This window comes from Podarcis cretensis (genome assembly GCF_951804945.1).
Source record: "Podarcis cretensis genome assembly, chromosome: 12".
Classification (NCBI taxonomy): Eukaryota; Metazoa; Chordata; class Lepidosauria; order Squamata; family Lacertidae; genus Podarcis; species Podarcis cretensis.
Window position 1 is genome coordinate 13,832,553 of NC_137181.1, and position 20,033 is coordinate 13,852,585.

The 20,033-nt window shown below is 41.1% G+C and overlaps 1 protein-coding gene and 1 long non-coding RNA gene across 6 annotated transcripts in view; one reads left to right on the forward strand and one right to left on the reverse strand.

Annotated features, from left to right (window-relative positions):
* LOC307199324 overlaps positions 1 to 20,033 on the forward strand; it is a 138,416-nt gene that overhangs the window by 99,518 nt on the left and 18,865 nt on the right. For 3 of the 5 annotated variants that reach the window (XR_013831869.1, XR_013831870.1, XR_013831871.1), the window contains exon 3: positions 10,981 to 11,066. This is a non-coding gene — a long non-coding RNA (uncharacterized lncRNA). Of the gene's footprint in view, positions 1 to 10,980; positions 11,067 to 13,743; positions 14,776 to 19,396; positions 19,500 to 20,033 lie in introns of those variants that run through there. The other 2 variants (XR_013831872.1, XR_013831873.1) reach the window with 2 other exon arrangements.
* PTPRN2 (protein tyrosine phosphatase receptor type N2) overlaps positions 1 to 20,033 on the reverse strand; it is a 643,066-nt gene that overhangs the window by 14,413 nt on the left and 608,620 nt on the right. Inside the window, exons 19-21 of the mRNA XM_079996433.1 lie at positions 19,486 to 19,652; positions 11,407 to 11,460; positions 9,231 to 9,295 (exon numbers count right to left, since the gene is read on the reverse strand). Of these exons, the coding sequence (XP_079852559.1) occupies positions 9,231 to 9,295; positions 11,407 to 11,460; positions 19,486 to 19,652 (286 nt within the window). The remainder of the gene's footprint in view (positions 1 to 9,230; positions 9,296 to 11,406; positions 11,461 to 19,485; positions 19,653 to 20,033) is intronic.

The following is a 20,033-nucleotide window of genomic DNA, read 5'->3' on the forward strand; positions in this document are numbered from 1 at the left end:
TTGTGAATCAGGCTTGTAAACACGGCTCCATATTGCTTCATTATACTCAAACATGGGTGGAAAGAAATAAGGGATACAGGAATTATGCAAGATTTCATTTTTTTTAGTATGTGAGCATAGCACTGTTCTTATGCTTGAACATTATATTGTAAAGTACAGTACAGTGGTACCTCGGGTTAAGTACTTACTTCGTTCTGGAGGTCCGTTCTTAACTTGAAACTGTTCTTAACCTGAAGCACCACTTTAGCTAATGGGGCCTCCTGCTTCCGCTGCACCGCCGGAGCACGATTTCTGTTCTCAGCCTGAAGCAAAGTTCTTAACCTGAAGCACTATTTCTGGGTTAGTGGAGTCTGTAACCTGAAGCATATGTAACCTGAGGTACCACTGTATGTGTTTTTAGCTGTAGGTTCTGTGAGATTTCACAGGGCAAAACAAGCAAAATACATAAAACAACCCCAGTTTATAAGTTGAGGAAGCAGCAAGGGATGACTGAGAGCGAACATCACTTCACATTTTTATGCTACAACCCTATATGCATTTTGTCAGGAAGAAGCCCCATTGAACATAGTGGGATTTATTTTTATGCATAGCATTGTAGTAGTTTTATTTTAGTTAGAAAAGAGAGGAAAGGACTTGCAGGAAATGGGGACTTTTGAGGAAAGGTTTAAGAAGAGAGAGAAGGGGTACCACATTGGTTTTATGGGAGAGAGTTCTAGGAATGAGGACAAAGATAACATGGTACGCAACTTAAGTTTTACTAAGAATAGATCCACTGAAATGAACGTGACTAAGCTAGGTCCATTGATTTCAATGGACCTGCTCTGAGCAAAACTTAACTGAATACCACTCAGTGACTTTGTGTGTCCGGGTCTTTTCACACTGCCTTTTATTCCAACATCACAGCTGCAGGCCTGATTTATCTTCCAGTTTTGTAATCTGTACTCTTTTTCTAACTCCCATTTATTTCAAGGTGGTTGCATAGGTAGCATGGACTGTTCCCTCAGTATTCATGGCAGACTGCAGAAAAAGAAAAGTGGTGTGGGATATTTGGTATGAAGAGTCTTCCTCCTCTCTTCACCCCCCCCCCATAAAAAACCAACACTTAATGATTACAATGGTAAGGAATGGCACTTCAGACCAAACGTAACTTAATACGCGAAATGAAAAGACCACGTTGTAAATAAAAAGTGCATCATAATTCATCTGAAGTGTGCACACACACATATGTTCCGCACCTCTGCCTCACAGAGAGTTGCAGCAAATCCCTTCATGATGTTGTATGAGAGGCCAAACACTCCACAACTGCATTATGCAGCTGTTTGAATAACAAAAGGAACTAAGGGCCTGGAATGTATGTTCCCAGCACAGCTCTCCTCCAGCCATCATGAGATCTGTAAATATACCCTCCTGCTACACAACACACAGAACAAAAACACCTGAAACACTTAATATTAGCGGCAACTATTATTGGAGTACTCCTGTGCTAACCATTTATATTAAGTGAAGCTGAACCTCTGGTTAGAAGAGAAACTGGACGAATGAGAAACTCATGAAATCGTAACTTCAATATCAAAACTGGGAACTAAAAACAAACAAACCCAAAACCCATTGGGTTCCCCCCTCCCTCTTAAAATTCTGTATGATCATTTGAAATGCGATTTTTCTTGTTTTAAATCAAAGGCAGGATTAACAGCAGAAAATACGAACTTCTAAAGTACTGAAATACAAGCATCGGTGCCTTGTACAGTCAGCTAGGGGAAACTGTTTTGAACATAGAAAAGTAAATTATGTGAAAAAGGAGTCCCTTTTCCTAAACATGTGCTATTTAAAGAGCCACTGAAGAGCCATAGCATCTTACTGATTGCTTTTCGCTTTCCCACTGCTGAAACTAAGTGGTGCTGTATTTACTTTGATTTTAAAATCCATTATTGCCTGCTTTCTAATAAACCAGAGTGTGGAACAAGAACTCAGATTACTCTTATTCTTAAAAGTCCTTAAAAAAAAGAAGAAAAAAAGAACACAAAACCTGAAGGCCTTAATCCTTAAAAGCACTCCCTCCCCCCTTCTTCCTCCCACCCTCTTTTTCCTAAAACATGTTAGCAGATGCGGTCCTTGCAGCTGGCCCTAGACTGAAAGTGCACTTACATTTTTATGTTTAGAACTGAAGGACTCTAAAGTTAGTGTTTGCACCACAGAAAAAGCAACGGCAAGGGTATTCATTGGTACTTGTGCAATTCATTCTTTAAGAAAAGGAAATGGAAAGAAAGATTTCATGTCCTGGACTTCAGGCCTTTGATCATTTGATGAGCGCTGGATTCTCAACCTGGGCCTCAAACTTCTCAGGCCAGACAAAGGAGGGCTAGGCCTCACAGACCGGTCCCTAGATTCCTGTCAGAACAAAAACTTTGGCTGCCTCACAGTGTGACAGCCTGGGAAAGGCCCACCTCAGCAGGGCTGAGATGCCCGCTCTGCCCTTTGATCTTTCATTTAAATTGCCCAAAAGCGCCAGGTCAGGGATTTCAGACTGCACACCCCCAATGGCAGAGGGGTGCAGGTCAAGAACAAAATGGGGCTGACCAATCTGAAAAACCCTGCAACTCTTTTCTTTGGCCAGTTTCACATGACTTGTCTTGCATTGTGCCACACTAAGCCCACACTTAAAATGGAATTTGACATTACATGGTACAATGGAGTCAGTAAATGGCATTCTTTAGAGCTCTTGCAACAAAGTCAACCCTTCCCTTAAGTGGTTGAAAGCTCGAAGCTAGAAAATACTACTTGTTTACTATTCTGTGAAGAAAACAGTATGTATTTTGCAGTTTTGCTTTCATTGCAAGCTCTGATGGAAAAATGGAATGAGCTTAACAAAAGTCTAATAAATGTGGCATGTCTGCTCCCTCCCTCAGCTCAATAACTTTGATACAGGCAGCTCAAGATGCCACTTGCAATTCAAATGTTCCAAGCAGATGAAATGCCTTTTTTTTTTTTGCACAAATGGCAAAAGATCCTCAGTGAGTTGTTTCGTTTCGTTTTTTAAGGGGGGGGGGGAATTATAACGTAGCGCAGCGCACAGAAAACACAGTCATACCAAACAAGACATTGCATGGCAAGGTCAAGTTGCCCAAACCAAAAATGAAGACAACGCCCACATTCTCAAATAATAACATAGCCAACAGTATTTCAAAAATGAAAATAAGAGGCATCCCTATGTATAGATAAGCTCAGAGGCATTGCCTAATGGACAAAAAGGTAGACAAGGCCCTTTTAAGACAGGACACACATATACACACACACACTTTGTGCATAACACTAAAGCTAACCATTGCTAAGCATGAACACATGATTGTTTGGATACTTTGGCTGCTTTGAGACCCCTCAGTTCTCCTGCTGCCGTGCAACCCATTAAAAATCCATGGTTTGGCTTTGTGACACATCTGATTCTGGGTTCATAGTTTGACTCACTCTAGACAATCCAGGCCACCCTACAGGGAGGACTGGGGGAGGCCATGTTTTCTGCTGTGACATCGACATGCTTGCACTTAGCTATAGTTTGGCTCAACACTACACATGAACTGGGCCACAGACAGGGCACAAGAAACAAAGAGGGCACAAGACAAAATTCACTCACATGGCACACAAAGCTTTGCTATATATCCCACCTTAATGGTGCAATCCTGTGCATGTCTCTTAAAAATTAAGTCCTGTGGAATGGGACTAATTTCCAGGCATGTATAGGAGGAGATTTTTTGGGGGAAACCCCATATTCTAGATCATCTGGTATCCTAATCTTTCAGGATCATTGGAAATAAGGCAGAAAACACTGTAAATATGTTAAGATGCATTATTTATGATTGAATCAAGTTGTTGGGTGTCCTGCTATGCATTACTTTTGATATATGCAGAATTTCTCATCACACAAAGCAGTCTTTGATGAGTAGTTCTGTGAAACCAAAGACTTCATAGTGCTGCATCTACAAAGTTGAGCCGATGAGAGGTTTTTTTTTTTAATGTTTAAACTATCTGAAAAAAGTGTGCTCGAGGAGGGGGTGATTTTCAGATAATGCAGGTTAGATTTCTCAACAATCAAACTACCGTATTCCATAAGCAACTCAAGAGCAATCTCTCTTCCTCCAAGGGTTTCAGAGTAGCATATGTAGAGCAAACAACTCTTGGAACTGTGAAATCGAAGATGGAGAGGAAACCAACATTCTTTGAAAGACTATAGTGATGGAACACTATAGTTTGGTGAGATACCTTCACACCTCAGTTTCACCAAGCATAGATTACTCTAATCGATGACTTTACCACATGGTGATGATGCCTGAACTTTTCCCACATGAGAATCTGTGGCAGAGAAAAATTACACAATGTTCAGGGTAATAAAGCCGCCCAGAGTGGCTGGGGAAACCCAGCCAGATGGGTGGGGTATAAATAATTTTTAAAATGTTATTGTTGTTGTTATGGTATTCTTATTAAATCTGGCCCTAATAGTCAATTTACAGAAAAAGTTATTTACATTTAAAGTAATATACTTTGTCAATCTCAAAGCTTTAGTGGCATATAAATATACTTTTGTCATCTTCATTGCTTGGGCCTCAGTGAAATGATCATCAGTGATAGGTCTTGCATCATTATGAAGTGGAATAGATTGAGATTGCAAAGTTCTGTGTTCAACTTTGTAGGCAAATTTTCTTATGCTGATTCCTAGGGCTTCCAGCTGATATAAGAGATGTTCAGGGATGAGGTGAGGAGACTAAGCACCAGTGGCTTCTTTAAAGGGGCAATGATTAGACTGTTTTCCTTAGGGCAGAGGCCTGTAAACTGGTTCTGCCCAGGCCACTTGGAAAGTAAATAATGGGAACTTCACTATTTCAGTGCAAAATTTGGACACAAAGTTTATTATCAAGAGCAGACATCCCCAACCTTTGGCCCTCCAGATGTTCTGGACTACAGTTCCCATCATCACTGACTACTGCTCTAGTTAGCTAGGGATCATGGGAGTTGTAGGCCAAAACATCTGGAGGGCCGCAGGTGGGGGATGCCTGATCAAGAACAAAATCAGCTTTCCTTTTTCTGCTAACTGTAGGACATGGTTTGTAGTATTTTATTGCTACAATTTGTTTTCTCATACATTTAATGGCTAGAGCATTTAAGAAAATAATTTGCTTTACTGGAAAGAGTCTGGTATGGGACATAATAGAGCTCCGTATTGAGCTGTTTAGATGCTGACTGTAGAACACCCCCCCCCCGGATGATACCCAGCTAAATCATGTTCAGGGTCTGGTCATGAGTAAAACAGGAGATCACCCTATGGTTTTAACACTACTTGGTATTTATTAGCACATATGTTATTAACTTAATATTATGGTTCTCGTCATAAAGCAACTATTAGCCACATCATTATCTGGTATGATGAATTGGACTGCATTTCTACAGCCGAAGGTGTAATGCAAATCACTGAATACTCCTAGAATCAGTTGTTAATTCCTATACATGCCTTGGAGGTGCAGGTATCATTGGGAAGAATACAGCATTCCTCTCAACACAGATATCCAATATGCGGTAAATATATAAGCCATTGCTTCGCCTTTCAGTATTTAGTACTACTGACCTCCTATCACGCAAGCTAAGCTATCAGAAAGCAAGCAGCTAATCTCATTCAACACTATTTTAGACATGCTTGCAAGCTTAGGCGTGCCCACCTGATTCTGCCCCCCCACCCCCAATTTTTACCATATCCCCATGTCATGTCATAAACTGCTTTTAAAAGTCCCCTCAATTTCAAAGTGCATTGCCATGTAGCTTAAAAAGCTGCTCTTCAAGAAACTCTAGCTTAAAATCCCCATGGCCATGCAGAATGAGCTATGCTTTTCTGCCCGTGTGTTAATTAAGAGGCAATACAGAAGCTGTAGTAAGAACATAAGAAGAGCCATCAGGCCAATGGGCCCACCTAGTCCAGTGTCCTGTTCGCAAAGTGGCCACCCAGATGCTTGTGGGAAACTGGCAAGCAGGAACTGAGCACAAGAGCCTCTCCTCTCCTGCAGTTTCCAGTAACTGGAATCCAGAAGCATTATAGCCGCCCAACTGTGGAGGCAGAGAATAGCCATCGTGGCTAGTAGCCATTGATAGCCTTAACCTCTATGACTGTCAGAACTGCCAGCTGCCTTGAGTTGCGGCGCTCAGGAGAGGTAACAGTCCAGAAGCCCAGCCACATTTTACACTCTTTATTGCTTCTTGGCGTATTTACAAGCAGTTCAAAAAAGCGATCCGATCACCATGGAGAGTTGTTCCGTCTGACATATTTCCTCTTGAGGTGGGGCCAGCACAGCCACCTTCCCAGCCCCCTCCTACTTCCCTTTCACGAGAGGCACTGGCTCTCGGAAGTATCCCCTCCCTCTCAGAATCACTCCCCTCTGACCCCCCTTCTTCCCCTTCCCTTCCCTCTGAAGACGAAAAGCTGCTGATCAAAGGGGATCTTTCCCAGTAACCTCCCATTCCTTCCTCCCTCGCCATCTGTAGTTCCCTGACAATGACATTGCCCAATTCTCTTTCAAAGCCATCTAAGTTGGTGGCTATCACGGCTTCCTTTGGGAGCAAGTTCCATAGCCTATGTCCTGGATGAAGAACAGTCTTTTCTCTGTCCTGAATCTTCCAACATTCAACTTCACTGGGCGCCCATGTATTCTAGTGTTACAAGAGGAGAAAAACACACACACCCTTTCCACTTTGTCCATGACATGCTTGGAACCAAAAGTGCTGCACCAACAAGTACAAAATAACCCCTCTGCAGCACCACGAATCCAACTCATTGGTGTAACATTGGAAAATGTCGATCACTTCTCCTACCTAGGCAGTTATCTTTCCACAAGGGCTAACATTGATGCCAAAATCCAGCATCGCCTGAGCTCAATGAGTGCGGCTTTCTCCCTACTGAAGTGCAGAGTGTTTGAGGACATTTGCAGGGAAACCAAAATGCTTGTTTACAAAGCTATTGTACTACCAACCTTACTATATGCTTGTGAAGCATGGACCACTTATAAACACCATCTCCAACTCCTTGAAAGATTCCATCAACGGTGTCTCCAAAAAAGTTTACACATCACTTGGGAAGACAGATGAACCAATATCAGTGTACTGGAAGAAGCAAAGATCACCAGTGTTGAAGCAATGATTCTTCAACATCAATTTTGTTGGACTGGTCATGTTGTGCGGATGTCTTCCAAAGCAACTACTCTATTCCAAACTTAAAAATGGAAAGTGTAATGCTGGTGGTCAACAAAAGAGGTTTAAAGACTGTCCCACGGCAAATCTAAAAAAATGTAGTATAAACACTTGACAACTGGGAAACACTGGCCTGCGAGTGCTCCAGTTGGAGAACAGCCTTTACCAAAGATGTCATGGGCTTTGAAGACACTCAAGCTCAGGACGCAAGAGAGAAATGTGCTAAGAGGAAGGCACGCTTGGCAAATCCACACCGTGATCAACTCCCACCCGGAAACCTATGTCCCCACTGTGGAAGGACATGTGGATCCAGAATTGGCCTCCACAGTCTCTTACGGACTCGTTGTTAAAACTGTGCTTATGGAAGACAAAGAAGAAGAAGAAGCCATGCTTAACTTTATAGACTTCTATCATGTCACTTCTGACTTGCCTTTTCTCTAAACTAAGAAGTCTCCAATGCTGCAGCCTTTCCTCATATGAGAATTGTTCCATACCCTTGATGATTTTGGTTGGCCTTATCTGAATTCTTTCCAACTCTATGATACCCATTTTAAGGTGAGGCGCCCAGAACTATACACAATATTCCAAATGTGTTTGCACCATAGATTTGTATAACTGAATCATGATAATAGTAGTTTTGTTTTCAGTTCCTTTCTTGATGATCTCCAGCTTTCTCACAGCAGCTGTGTCACACTAGGTCAACATCTTAATCAGTCACCACCAGTTCAGACCCCCTGAGAGTATATGTGAAATTAGGAATTTTTTTTGCATTGACATGCATCTCTTTATACTCAATTGCATTTGCCATTTTACCACCCATTCACTCAGCACTCAGCACTGAGAGATCCTTTTGGAGTTCTTCATAATCTCCCTTTCTTTTTCATTATCTTGAACTACTTGGTGTCATCAGCAATCCTGGCCACCTCACTGCTCACCCCTAACTCTAGATCATTTATGAACATGTTAAAAAGCACAGTAGTGATCTCTTGGGAGAACTCCACATTTTGCACCTCTCCAGATTACTATTCCTAGTCTCTTCTTCCTGCTACTTAACCAATTCCTGCTGCTATGCTAAACTTACTCAGGAGTCTTCATTGAGGGATCTGGTTGAAAGCAAGTACACTATGTACGAAGTGAAAAGTATTCACCCCGGCTTAGCTTGGTTCCTGCTGAAGTGTCTTGTGTGTGGGGGGGGGGGAGTGTTTCTTCCTGATCCCATGTCTAACAGAAGCATGACATGTAAAAAATAAGCAGGTAAATCTTTTCCTAGCTTAATAGTAAGTAGTGAGAAGAACTTGACTAGCACAGTTTGTGTGTGTGTGTGTGTGTGTGTGTGTGTGAGAGAGAGAGAGAGAGAGAGGTGTGTGTGTGGTGGTTGATGTTAAAGAGAAGCAAGAGAAAGGCCATAAAATAATGTTATATTGTTTAATATAATAGAAACTCCTGTGACCTAGTTGATGTGTTCTGCAGCTTCACCAGAATACTGTGGACACTTCTGGACTGAGCAAGTCAGTCACATAAGAGGAAAGGAGGCAGGGACATAAAGAGAAATATTTCAAAAAGGTCAAAATATTCTACTTGCATATTTCAGTTTTCTGTCATCTTCAAAGCAAGAGAAGCCCTTGAACACAAATTACGGTCAGGTGAATGTCAACTGCTGCATACCACACAGAGAGTGAATGTAGGGCAAAACGAAATAAATACTTACTGCGCAGTTCATAACATTTTTTGCCAATAAAAGTTATGTAAATTTGTGAAAGTACAAATCCAACCACACATGTGTGAGATTCATTCATATAGAGCTCCAGGGGTTGAAATTTTGCTTCATTTTTAATCACTGTGGACATCGGAAAAACAAAATAAAAAAAAAAGCCCCGAGAACATTCAGGCGAGGGTAAAATTTGCCTCTAATCTATCTGAGGCCCTTTTTGCGAATATTGCGCCTGCGTTGCCATGACAACGCCACCACATCTCAGAACTCAAAAAGCGACAGCACTTTCAATTCTCACCTTTGGCCATTTTATTGAGAACCATGTCAATTAGGATGTAGGTTCCACTTCTTCCCGCACCGTCACTACAGAGGGGGGGGGGGAGAGGGGAAAAAACAACAATAGCCCATGATCAATTCAACATGCTCAAAACCCCGACAGAAATGCGATGCTGGAAGTAGAGTAGCATAAAGGGCTGAGTTGAGGTGGAAGGATGATATACGTTAGACAAGCTTTCTTTAACAAACTGCCCTCACAAGCTTGGCAGCTGTTATATTATTATTTGGGTAAACTCTACAGTTCTGCAAGGTGAATTTGTATTTTCGTTAAGGGCAAATACTTGCTTATTTTGGAAAGACTTCTCCAAATATTTTTGAAGAGTACTGTGATAAAGTAAGTAATTCTAGAAGCCAAGTATCCATGATCAAGAGCTGTTCAATCAGGTCTGTTAGCAAAAAGCTAAAAGGACAGAACAGCATCTTCTCCAAATGACTGCTCTCCCCGGTATCTGAGCTTACAGGAACATTCATGTCAACAAACCAACCTTACAATCACTTGCATCTTCTTAAACTGGGCGGGGAGAAGGATTGTATTGTTTCCTTATAAATTAATTGAATACTAGCCACCTGGGCTTGGGGAAAAATGCTGCCGATTTCCTTTTTCTTTAATATAGAAGCTGACTTGGTTAGGGGTGAAATAGCACGCAGCTTCTGAAAGTATTTCTAACCCTCCTTGGAACACACGCGATAATTTTGGAGACTTCCGAGTGATCCATGTGAAGATGTCAAGATCCTTAATCTGAAACCAGTTTCCGTTTGCTGTCAGAAACCAGCTTCTAATTGGAAAGATGTTAGTTTTCATAGATGTTGCCAGTATACAAAATTAAAGATTCTAAGCAATCCATTTTTCTTGCCCTTTACCCCAGTTTTTAAGGTGGCATTTTTGTGACTATGCTTGACAGAGAGAGGGGGAGGGAGATATATCACTTAAAATAATTCACTTTTGTTGATTTTCTTTACCTACAAAAATTATTTCTGGACTGGAGGGGTGTGGGGAGAAGACAGTGGTGTTACTGTAGTTTTGAATGCATTCTGATTTAAGTACAATTTACTAGATCAGGGGTGTGGTTTTTAACCACAGAATTAACGTTTTGATATTAGGCATTGGACTTAGTGTCAATAGAAATAATTGAGCGATTAAAAAAAAATATTTGACAAGGATATCGCAATATATGTAAAAATTAGAAGGCATGTGTTTCTTCTCTTTTATAGCAAAATAAACCGTGCCAGTCCAGGCAAATTCAGAAGTCTACTAGAGTCTTGAAAATGGCACAATTCCCTGAGTTTTACGCAACGCAGCCTCAAAACTGGCAGGGTTTTCTGGTTATAAACCACAGTCTATGAACTCTCTTATTTGGAAGCAAATTCTTAGCTAGCTTACCAAATAATATGCTTCTTGGAAGTCTATTCTGTTCAGCAGTTCCTTAGTCTCAAACCTCTTCCCTTCCTATGAGCTTGTGGCATTATGACCATGGAGGGAAAAAGACAGGCAGCCATGGACCAAATAAAGGCAGCTTGCATTCCCCAGTTCTGAATCTCCCACACCACACCAGTCCTTGAACTGAACGAAGTATGGAATCCATGCCTAAACTGTATAACAGAATTTCTCTCAAAGCAGTAACACGTGGTACTGGAAAAAGTAACGTTTGAAGGCTTTTGAAATAAATGTTCAATGAGCTGCCGAGCAAGTAACAGGGCCTATTTATTTACAGGTGCAGAGAGGGTGAGGCTACAATTCTACACTGATTTACCTGGGAGTAAAACCCCATTGAACTTGATGCGACTTACTTCTAAGCAGGTATGTGATAGTGCTGTTTGGTGCCTGTGTGCACTGTACTGTTGTAGGTCGAAGAGAGAAGGAAGAATTGCTGCTGAGATGGTATTGAGACCCCACTGGTTATTTCTGGTAGGCTTAAGCAACTTTCATATTTTCATGGTGAAATCTGAAGTGTGAGGAATCTCCCCATTTACTAGAGACTCTCCTCATCAGCAAATACAAATGCTTTTTTGGGCAGAACAATAAGGAACAGCTTTTGCTCATTTGGCAAATCAAGCTACAGAATCATTTGCATATTTTGTTCAGTCCATGCAATCTCCTTGTGAGCCTCTTTTGAGGGTGGGTTGAAAATGGTACTTGCCTGCAATGAACAATTACCGGACAAGAACGACCCCTGTAGCACTTGTTTACTTTTCTGTAATAAAACAAATATAGACATTGATAAATATATTACTTTCTGAGGTAATCATCAGAAGCATTCCAAAATAAAGTATCTTCCACATTTTAACACCCCCCCCCCAAAAAAAAGATGGCTTGGTATATTAAAATAGCTCAACCTAGGCTATGATCTTCCAGCCTGTTTTCCCAGTTAAAGGCTTAATGAAATTGTTAGGGCAATGAGTGCAATTCTCCAATCATTCCTCCTATAAAATAGCCATCGGGGCACATTTATTAATGGATACTGCCATAGATAAACCTACATAGTCAGAGAATAGCAACCTTCGAAACTGTTGTTGCCCAATGCCTGTATGCAAAGCCAAGCCCAAATCACATGGAAGTGTTACAACACAGACGTATTAGTTATATGCTAGACCATGTAAACATTCGTGCTAACCCAATGGGCTATTGCAAATGGAAGCTCCTGTACATACATGTCTTCTTGAATTCTTGAGTCAAAAGAAACTGAATTTTCACACATAACAGTAAAACACTTTTTAAAATATACTTCACACATCTGTAATGCAAATGAATGTAAAATCTACAGTTGATAGAAGGCATATTCCATTTGAAGAGCACTTTTTCAAAAGATAAAACCTCACCAATCAGCTGTTTGGCAGGAAAGGGGAAATCAAGTAGAAGTCGTCCCCCCCCCACTTGCTTCTGATTAGTTGAGTTAATCTTTGAAAAAGGTCTCTGTGTGTACACTGCTAGATGCTTGATTGGAGACGCATAGGACCTATTTGGTGCATGCAGTTCCTCACTGTGAGGAAACCTGGTTTCACATACATGCAGAAGCTGCAAACCTGCCCCCCCCCGCCCCCCAATCCAATTTGGGCACATCTTTCTGCTCCTCAGTAACTCCCACATACTAAAACAGCATGAGCTAAGAATGAAATAGCATTTTTTTCATTGTTTCTTTGCTGAAAAACAGGGTATCAGTGGCGTCGTTTTTAAAACATCAACGTTAGATTGTTTTAGCAATGTTGTTCACCCTGGTTTCTTGCTGTTCATGCCATGTATAGAAGAGTACAAATAAATTTGGCCCTCTTATGTTAAATCTTGTAATTATTCTGCACTGGTGCTCTTCCACATTTTCACTGAAACTGACGTCTCTTACTTTCAAAGTAACTGTATTTAGAAATGAAATGTAGAAGCTGTATTCCTGAAAGAGCAGGGTGGGGGGTGGGGACAGTCAGAGACCATTGAGGCCTTCATTGTTCTGTTTTTCAGAGAAATAGAATCCAGCTAAGCCTATTTTCCCTCACGTCACAAAGTTGGCTTGGGCATTTTAGCGCCTCAACTTTAATTCCCATCTGTAAAATGGGAACGTTAGTTATCTATCTTACAAACTTGCTGCAAGGATGGGCATAAGAGCAGCTCTACTGCGTCAGATTAAAGTCCTTAACAACTATCACAGATAGATTTAAAATGGAAAATAAGTATTTCATCTAAAATTGAAACCCAGCAGCCCAGAGATCCTGCTTAAATGTGTCTGTGGTGTGGGTGGTGGTTGTTTCATTTTTGTTTTTAATATGTTTTTAATATGTACTTTATGGTTTTATTCTATATTTTATGCTGTGAACCCTGAGAAACTCAGATGAAGTGTGGTATACAAGTTTGAAATTTAATATGATGATGATGATGATGATAATAATAATAATAATTTGAGTTCTGCAGAGTATTTTTATGTGAATTGGGCTGTAAAAAAACCCCCCTGTTTTTCTGCAAAGTGCAATTGGGGGCTTACTACAAATAAAAATCTTCAAAACATACCACAGAAATAGGTAAGATTTTTGAAGCAGTGGCATCTCTAGGCAAAGCATATCCAGACTATGGCTTAAATCTACAGGACCACAAAATTAGTTCCAACGTGCCCAAAGGGACTTTGAGCTTTTGTTTCTCAAAAAACCATCCCACTGCCACATGGCAAGTTGCTTTCAAAATCTAAGTGTCTTCCAAAAGCAGTTTGTGATATTGCAAGGGGATCTGCTGTTCAAAAGGAAAAAATCCCAAATCCACTAGGGATTTCCAAGCATATTAGTGCACCCAACTTGGCTCTTTGGCTCTTTAGTTTTCGCCTTTTCCATTTCCACACTAAGGCTGCCTTTCAACAAGGGTCATCATTCTTGTAGTATTGTTTCAGTGCAGACCTCAACACGGTCACATCACCAAACTGTGGTTTGATTAGCAGGAATGCTCAGTGGGTTCCCCCTCTTCCCATCTCATGCTGACATTCCTCTTCCCTTTGGTTTTGCAGATAGCTGCTTAGCATGGCAGGTACACTGATATTTTCACAAACTATCGCCCTTCAGGCATAATCATGTGAGGGATCGTCTGGGCTCTGCCGTCCATCGTGGTAAAGTGAGGAACTTTTGGTTTTTCCAGGGCTCTAAATAGCAAAGAATTCCTTCTTTACACAGCTATGCTCCAGTTCATGGCAATTTAGAATGGCAATGAGGGAGTGGAGGTAGTGCATGCCCCCCCCGCCCGATTAGTCTACTCAGTAACAGAAAACCTGAACAGGGCTTATATACTAAGCCCAAGCAAGTGTTCACAAACCCGCTTTGACTATAGTTTGAGGCTTACTATAGCACGGTTAGCAAAAGCACCATATCCATAATGGAAGGGCGGGGCATTTCCATTTAAAATGGAGAAGTTGTGAACCTGAGGAGTACTGCCAACTGCCCACCATGTGGTAAGGTAAAAAGGTAAAGGACCCCTGGATTGAGGTTGAGGCACTAAAATGCCCAAGTCCAGTCAAAGGCGACCATGGGGTGTGGCGCTCATCTCACTTTCAGGCCGAGGGAGCTAGAGACAGCTTTCCAGGTAATGTGGCCAGCATGACTAAATGGCTTCTGGCACAACAGAACACCGTGATGGAAGCCAGAGCGCATGGAAACGCCATTTACCTTCCCCCTATAGCAGTACCTATTTATCTGCTTGCACTGGTGTGCTTTCGAACTGCTAGGTTGGCAGGAGCTGGGACAGAGCAACAGGAGCTCACCCTGTTGCGTGGATTCCAACTGCTGACCTTCTGATCAGCAAGCCCAAGAGGTTCAGTGGTTTAGACCCCAACTATGTGGTAGAGGTTGGTCTGTTTGGGCGAATGGGGCAATGTCCCACCAACCTTAATCCACCTTCAGTTGGCTGAGACCTGCCTGGCATTCATCACTTACAAGCAGTCCCAGGGGTGGGCACTGCCTGTGAGCTTCCTCCTCATTATTTCCACAATGCCTTGGTAGAAATCAGCAGGAAGGAGGAGGATGGGGACAAAACCAGCATTAGTTGGCTCTGCCTACCGTTGGGCTCTCTCGGCCTTCTGACCCCACCAGTCCCAATGGGCACCAGCCACCAATGCAACCATGACAGTATGGCAGCTTTAACGGGCAGAATTATATTTGCAATGATGTGCCTTCTTGCAATGTTAAGTGCTGGACCAAATGGTACAATTGTCGCAGAGTGAAGGGTTGAGTTCTCATCCTAAAGAATGGGGATATCAGACGCTGGTTTGAAATCAAGGTAGCATGATCAATTAGAGCCAAAGGCTTTCTGAGAGGCGGAAGTTTAACATTTTATCCTTTTCTAAGGGTAATACTTTCATTATTATCATTATGCTGAAATGGCATAGTCTTGGACTTGGAAAAAAAGGCCTTGGGATAGAAATACACGACCAGCAGCTCATTAACGGTTGGTCTCCTGAATGCACAGCAAAAGCCAATTTACACTTCACGTGGTATGGCAGGTATGTTGGTGTTTGCTGTGTGACTGAGAGATGTGCCTCTCCAAACACAGACGAACACATGCGGCTCCCTGATGGACCTGTCCCTGTGTGTTTAGGGATGTTGCATTCCGCCCTTCACACTTTACAGCAATCAACAGGAGGATACTCACAGGGGCATGTGAAGCGTTAATCAACTCCGAGGACTAGCTAGAAGTGTTAAGACATTTATTTTCATATTTCTGTTTCCCACATATGCCCATTAAAAATCTGCATGGCTCCTTACCTATAGATAATCATATGGGCAACTTAGCATAATTTGTCTATTTTTATTGACACCTGGATCTTATTTCATATTTCAGAAGGCATTTGAAAATAATTATTTCAAAACAAGCTTAGCTGAGAAATAGCTTTGGAACATTGAGATATACATGGTTTCATTCAAAGTTTAGTCCTTTCAAATTCAGTAAAAAAACTTTTTGGATAAAGTAAGGTTCTGGGTGTTTTAATATTTATTTATTATTAAGTCTATATGCTGCACCTTCTTCAAGGAGCCCAGGGTGGCAAACATGGCAATACTAAAACGATACAATTAAAACTTCTAAAAACAGTTAAAACATCTAAATGCAATCACCTACTGTCAAACTAATTATTTCAGGTTTGCCAGGGATAGAACTGTCAACGATTAAACACTGGGTGAATAGGAATGTTTCTGAATTTCTCCTAAAAGTTAATAGTGAGGGAAACTGACAGACGGGACGAACACTGAGAAGGCCTTGTCATGGGTAACTGCCTACTGGGCAACCCCTGATGGCGGCAACATCGTAGGGTCCAAGTTGGTTGATATTGGAGAATGTACTCTCTTTCGTAATTAAGTCCCAAGCCATTTAAGGCCTTATATGCTAGTACTAATACCTTAAATTGGGCCCAGTAGCTCACTGGCAGCCAGTGTTGTTCTCCAAGGACCAGTGACACATGATCCATTGGTCTGCCCAACTTACCAACCTAGCAGCCACATTCTACACTAGCTGCATTCTCTGGAACATCTTCAAGAGCAGCCCCACATAGAATACATTACAGTAGTCCGGGTGGGAGCTATCCTGAGCCAGGAATGGCCAGAGCTGGCAAACCAGCCTAAGCTTGGCATAAGCCCTCCTAGAAGCCACTTGAGACTCCAGTGACAAGTTGGAATCCAGGAGTACCCCGAAACTAAAAACCTATTCCCTCAGAGGGAGTACAACCCCTCAAATAATAGGTTGAACACCTAATTCCTGGACCCAGGAGCCACCAGGAACCAAATAAAGTACATACATACATATATAAATATATACATTTACACGCACGCACACTTCAAGAGGGAGGAAGAGGAGAGAAGAGGAGGAAGAATTAACTAGGAAAGAATGATTAGTAATACAAACCAACCCTTGGTTCATTGAGTGAAAAAGAAATCACCATGCAAACCATCAGCAAGCAAAGGTCAGAGGTCGTTAGAAGCTCAGAAAAGGGGTTTCCCATATTGTCCCTGCAGCAGAGTCACAGTTTCCAATGATCACTTTTGTGACTATGCAACTGGGCTTATATTACTAGCTGCAACATCACAAAAATGACACTGGCAACCGCTAATTAGCTGGCAAAATAAGAATTTGACCATTTTTAAAGTGAGCAGTGTTAGTAAATGCCATTGCACACAGCAAGCAGTGATAGCATAATATATATTTTAAGCAAAGCCCTCACATGTGATGCTAATTATCTTTTAGCTTAGCAGTGTCTCTTTAAAGTGTAAATGTGCTCCCTCTGGGCTCAAGGAATATTTAATTACACATTATCAGTGCATGACTAACAAGCTAGTCCAGAGTTTAAACGATTGGTCTATTGTTCAAAATAAAATTAGGTTTCTATAACCATTAAAACTGACCAGTGTTTTCAGGAGAAGTTTCATTTATCAAGCACTGCATTCTGCATGGATATTTTAAGCTTATGGAGAGAAGAAAAATCTGCCTTCATTCACCAATTGATACTAGATTTCACAATATTTTAATTCACCTACTCAACACAATACAATCTGAAACATTGTCTAATATAGAGGAACAAAAGATATGCAAGCTTGTTGTTTTCAGAATCTCACAAAATTTGCTTCCAGGAGTGAAAAATGCACACATATTTCAGAAGCTCTGGGACAAGCTAATTTGGGGGGAATCCAATTTTTCTTGGTGATATTTTCTTAGTTGTTTATATTTGCATCTATACATACATACCTATGTAAGCATATAAATATACATACATTTACAAATATATATTTGTATATAAACATGTTAGATGCGTGTCAAAACATTAAAAGGGTGGAAGTCACACTTAGTAAGACTTTATCTGAGTATCTGTAGTTGCAAAAAAAGGAAAGTAGCTAAGCCAGAGGTACTTTTTTCTGAAAGTGTGAAACATTAAATTTCAATATCAAGGGAGGCAGAGTATTTATTGCTCTGGCTGATCTTAAATTGCTTCAGTTGTAAGGTAATTACGATTGTCAATATACTTAAGTTCCCTTTAAAAAGAGCACGGAGGGTTTTGTTTCCCTTAAAATATATAAAATTGATTCTGTTTAAAAGCAAACAAACTGTGAATAGCTTTTAAACCTTTACCTGAAAAGCACCTCCACTACATATAGATTACATTTTCATTTTCTTTTCTTTTAAAACCAGCTGGCTTCTAACTCAGTCACTCCAACCTCTACTCCTGTGGCCTTCTGCCTTTGATGGAGCATTGAAAACGGGCTTGTAACCTTTACCCCTTGGTGACTGCAGCAAGAAGAAATTATTGCTGTCTACCAATGCTGGTGTTCTGATTTTGATTTTGATTTTTTTTTTAGCTGAAGTAAGCAAAACCTGGATATGTAGAACTGCAACACTGGTACTTAAACAATGCAGAAACCTGAAAAATCTGTGGCTTGGATTCAGATTAAGTTAATCATACACAGTCATGACAAATCCCACTAATTTAAAAGCAACTAAGTTAAGTCAGGATTCAATTGTGGGCCATGTAGCCTGCAAACAGAAATCAACATGGGCAAAGCTTTTCAAGACGCAACTGTAAGCCACATAGACCATTCCCCCTTTTAGATGTGCCAGTGCGCATTTTTACGACATGCCTCATAAGAGCATTTATTTAAGAGTGCAAGTTCAGAGGACTCAACAATGGTATTTTAATCAGAAGTAGCATTACATGGAAGAACTTTCATATATAAGCGGTACTGCGATTTGCACATTCCAGTGAACTAGTGTGAGACTGTCAATGAACTCTGCTAAACATCATCTTAGCATACCTTCAAAATGCGAGGAGGGATAGTCCTCAGAAACAATGTGGAATTTCAGAAGCTACCTAGACAGTTGGAATATCAAAAGCAATACCAGCCCACTACCCAAAACTAGACAGCAGATTCTTGTTGCGAAACAACTGTGAAAGTGACCAAAAATGTTTTCAGTAGACACGGTAGCCTGGAAATGGCACTCCTAACCCTAGGAGGTCTGGGATGGAGAGGGTTAGGTAGACTAGCACGCCTCATGGCTTCTCAACCCACAAGAAGCAGCCAGTTTAGTACCCACTTTAAGATGCTTCTCCCACGAGATGCATTTGCTGGCATCTTTAATCTTCATATTTAACCTTGTTCTAATTAATGCAATTGGGTTCATTTCGCTTGATGCCCCAAGCAGGGCATGGTGACATTACCTTGGCACATTGGCATGACTTTAGCAAAAGGGCTCCATGCATGAACTGCACCTGAAGGCAGACACATGCAACAACATACTTGGCTGTGCAGGCAAAGTTTCTCTACTGTGGCCACTCCATATAATGCAAACAAAACACCTTATGCATAGATAAAATTGCTGCTTTAGATTCCAAGTCAGCACACTGATCATGGTGCTAAAAATACAGTGTGCCATTATTTACTTACACACAGAATCCATTTGCACCACTACATCTGCCTACAACTCTATGGCTAACATAGCATTCGAAGTATTCACTGGTTTAGGATAATTCGTTGGTTCCCGACTGGGTTCTTAAGTGGGATTATTTCTTCTGCATGGCAGTTTTTAAAAATGTGAAATTATGGGCAGCTATTCAACCTAGAAAGAAATTTGGGAGGGGTGTGTGTCATATATCCGAGTTTCCTTATGAGCAACTTTTGATGGCATTTTAGGCGGCACTCAGAAACAGTCCCAGAAGCATGTCTGACTCACCAGCCACTATATGCACCTAACTTAAAACTATTCACTCTTTGTGTTGTACCTGCGAAAATCCAGAAGGGACCTTGTGGAAGCGGGCACTTTCTGGTCATGCCAGGTAAGGAAATGGAACTGTGTCACGGTTCGAGTCTCATTGGTTTGTAGGTTTTTCAAGTAGAAGCTTCTCACAAGGAAATCCTCACACCAGATGTGCTCTGAGACCAGATTTACCTGCCATTGCACGAAAAATATAAAAGTGAATTAAATATGGAATACAGCAGATAATCACACACATGGCATGATCTATTGGGAATATCTGACATTTCAAAATATCCTCTTTTGGGCAGAAAACATGTGCCTTGTTGGAGTGGGCTTATTTAGGAATTCTTCTTATTTTGCTTATTACTTGAAATTTACTTCCTTTTAAGTCAAATACATATTTTTGACAATCTGCTCCAATGGGAAAAGTTGTATGAACTTAAAATGCCACTTTTCCAAACAAAAATGGCCCACGTAAAATAGCCTATACTATTAAACTAGCAATAAACACAATAAAAAACCCTTATTATCGTAAACAACACAATAATAAAATGCTGCAAAACGTGGGTGCTA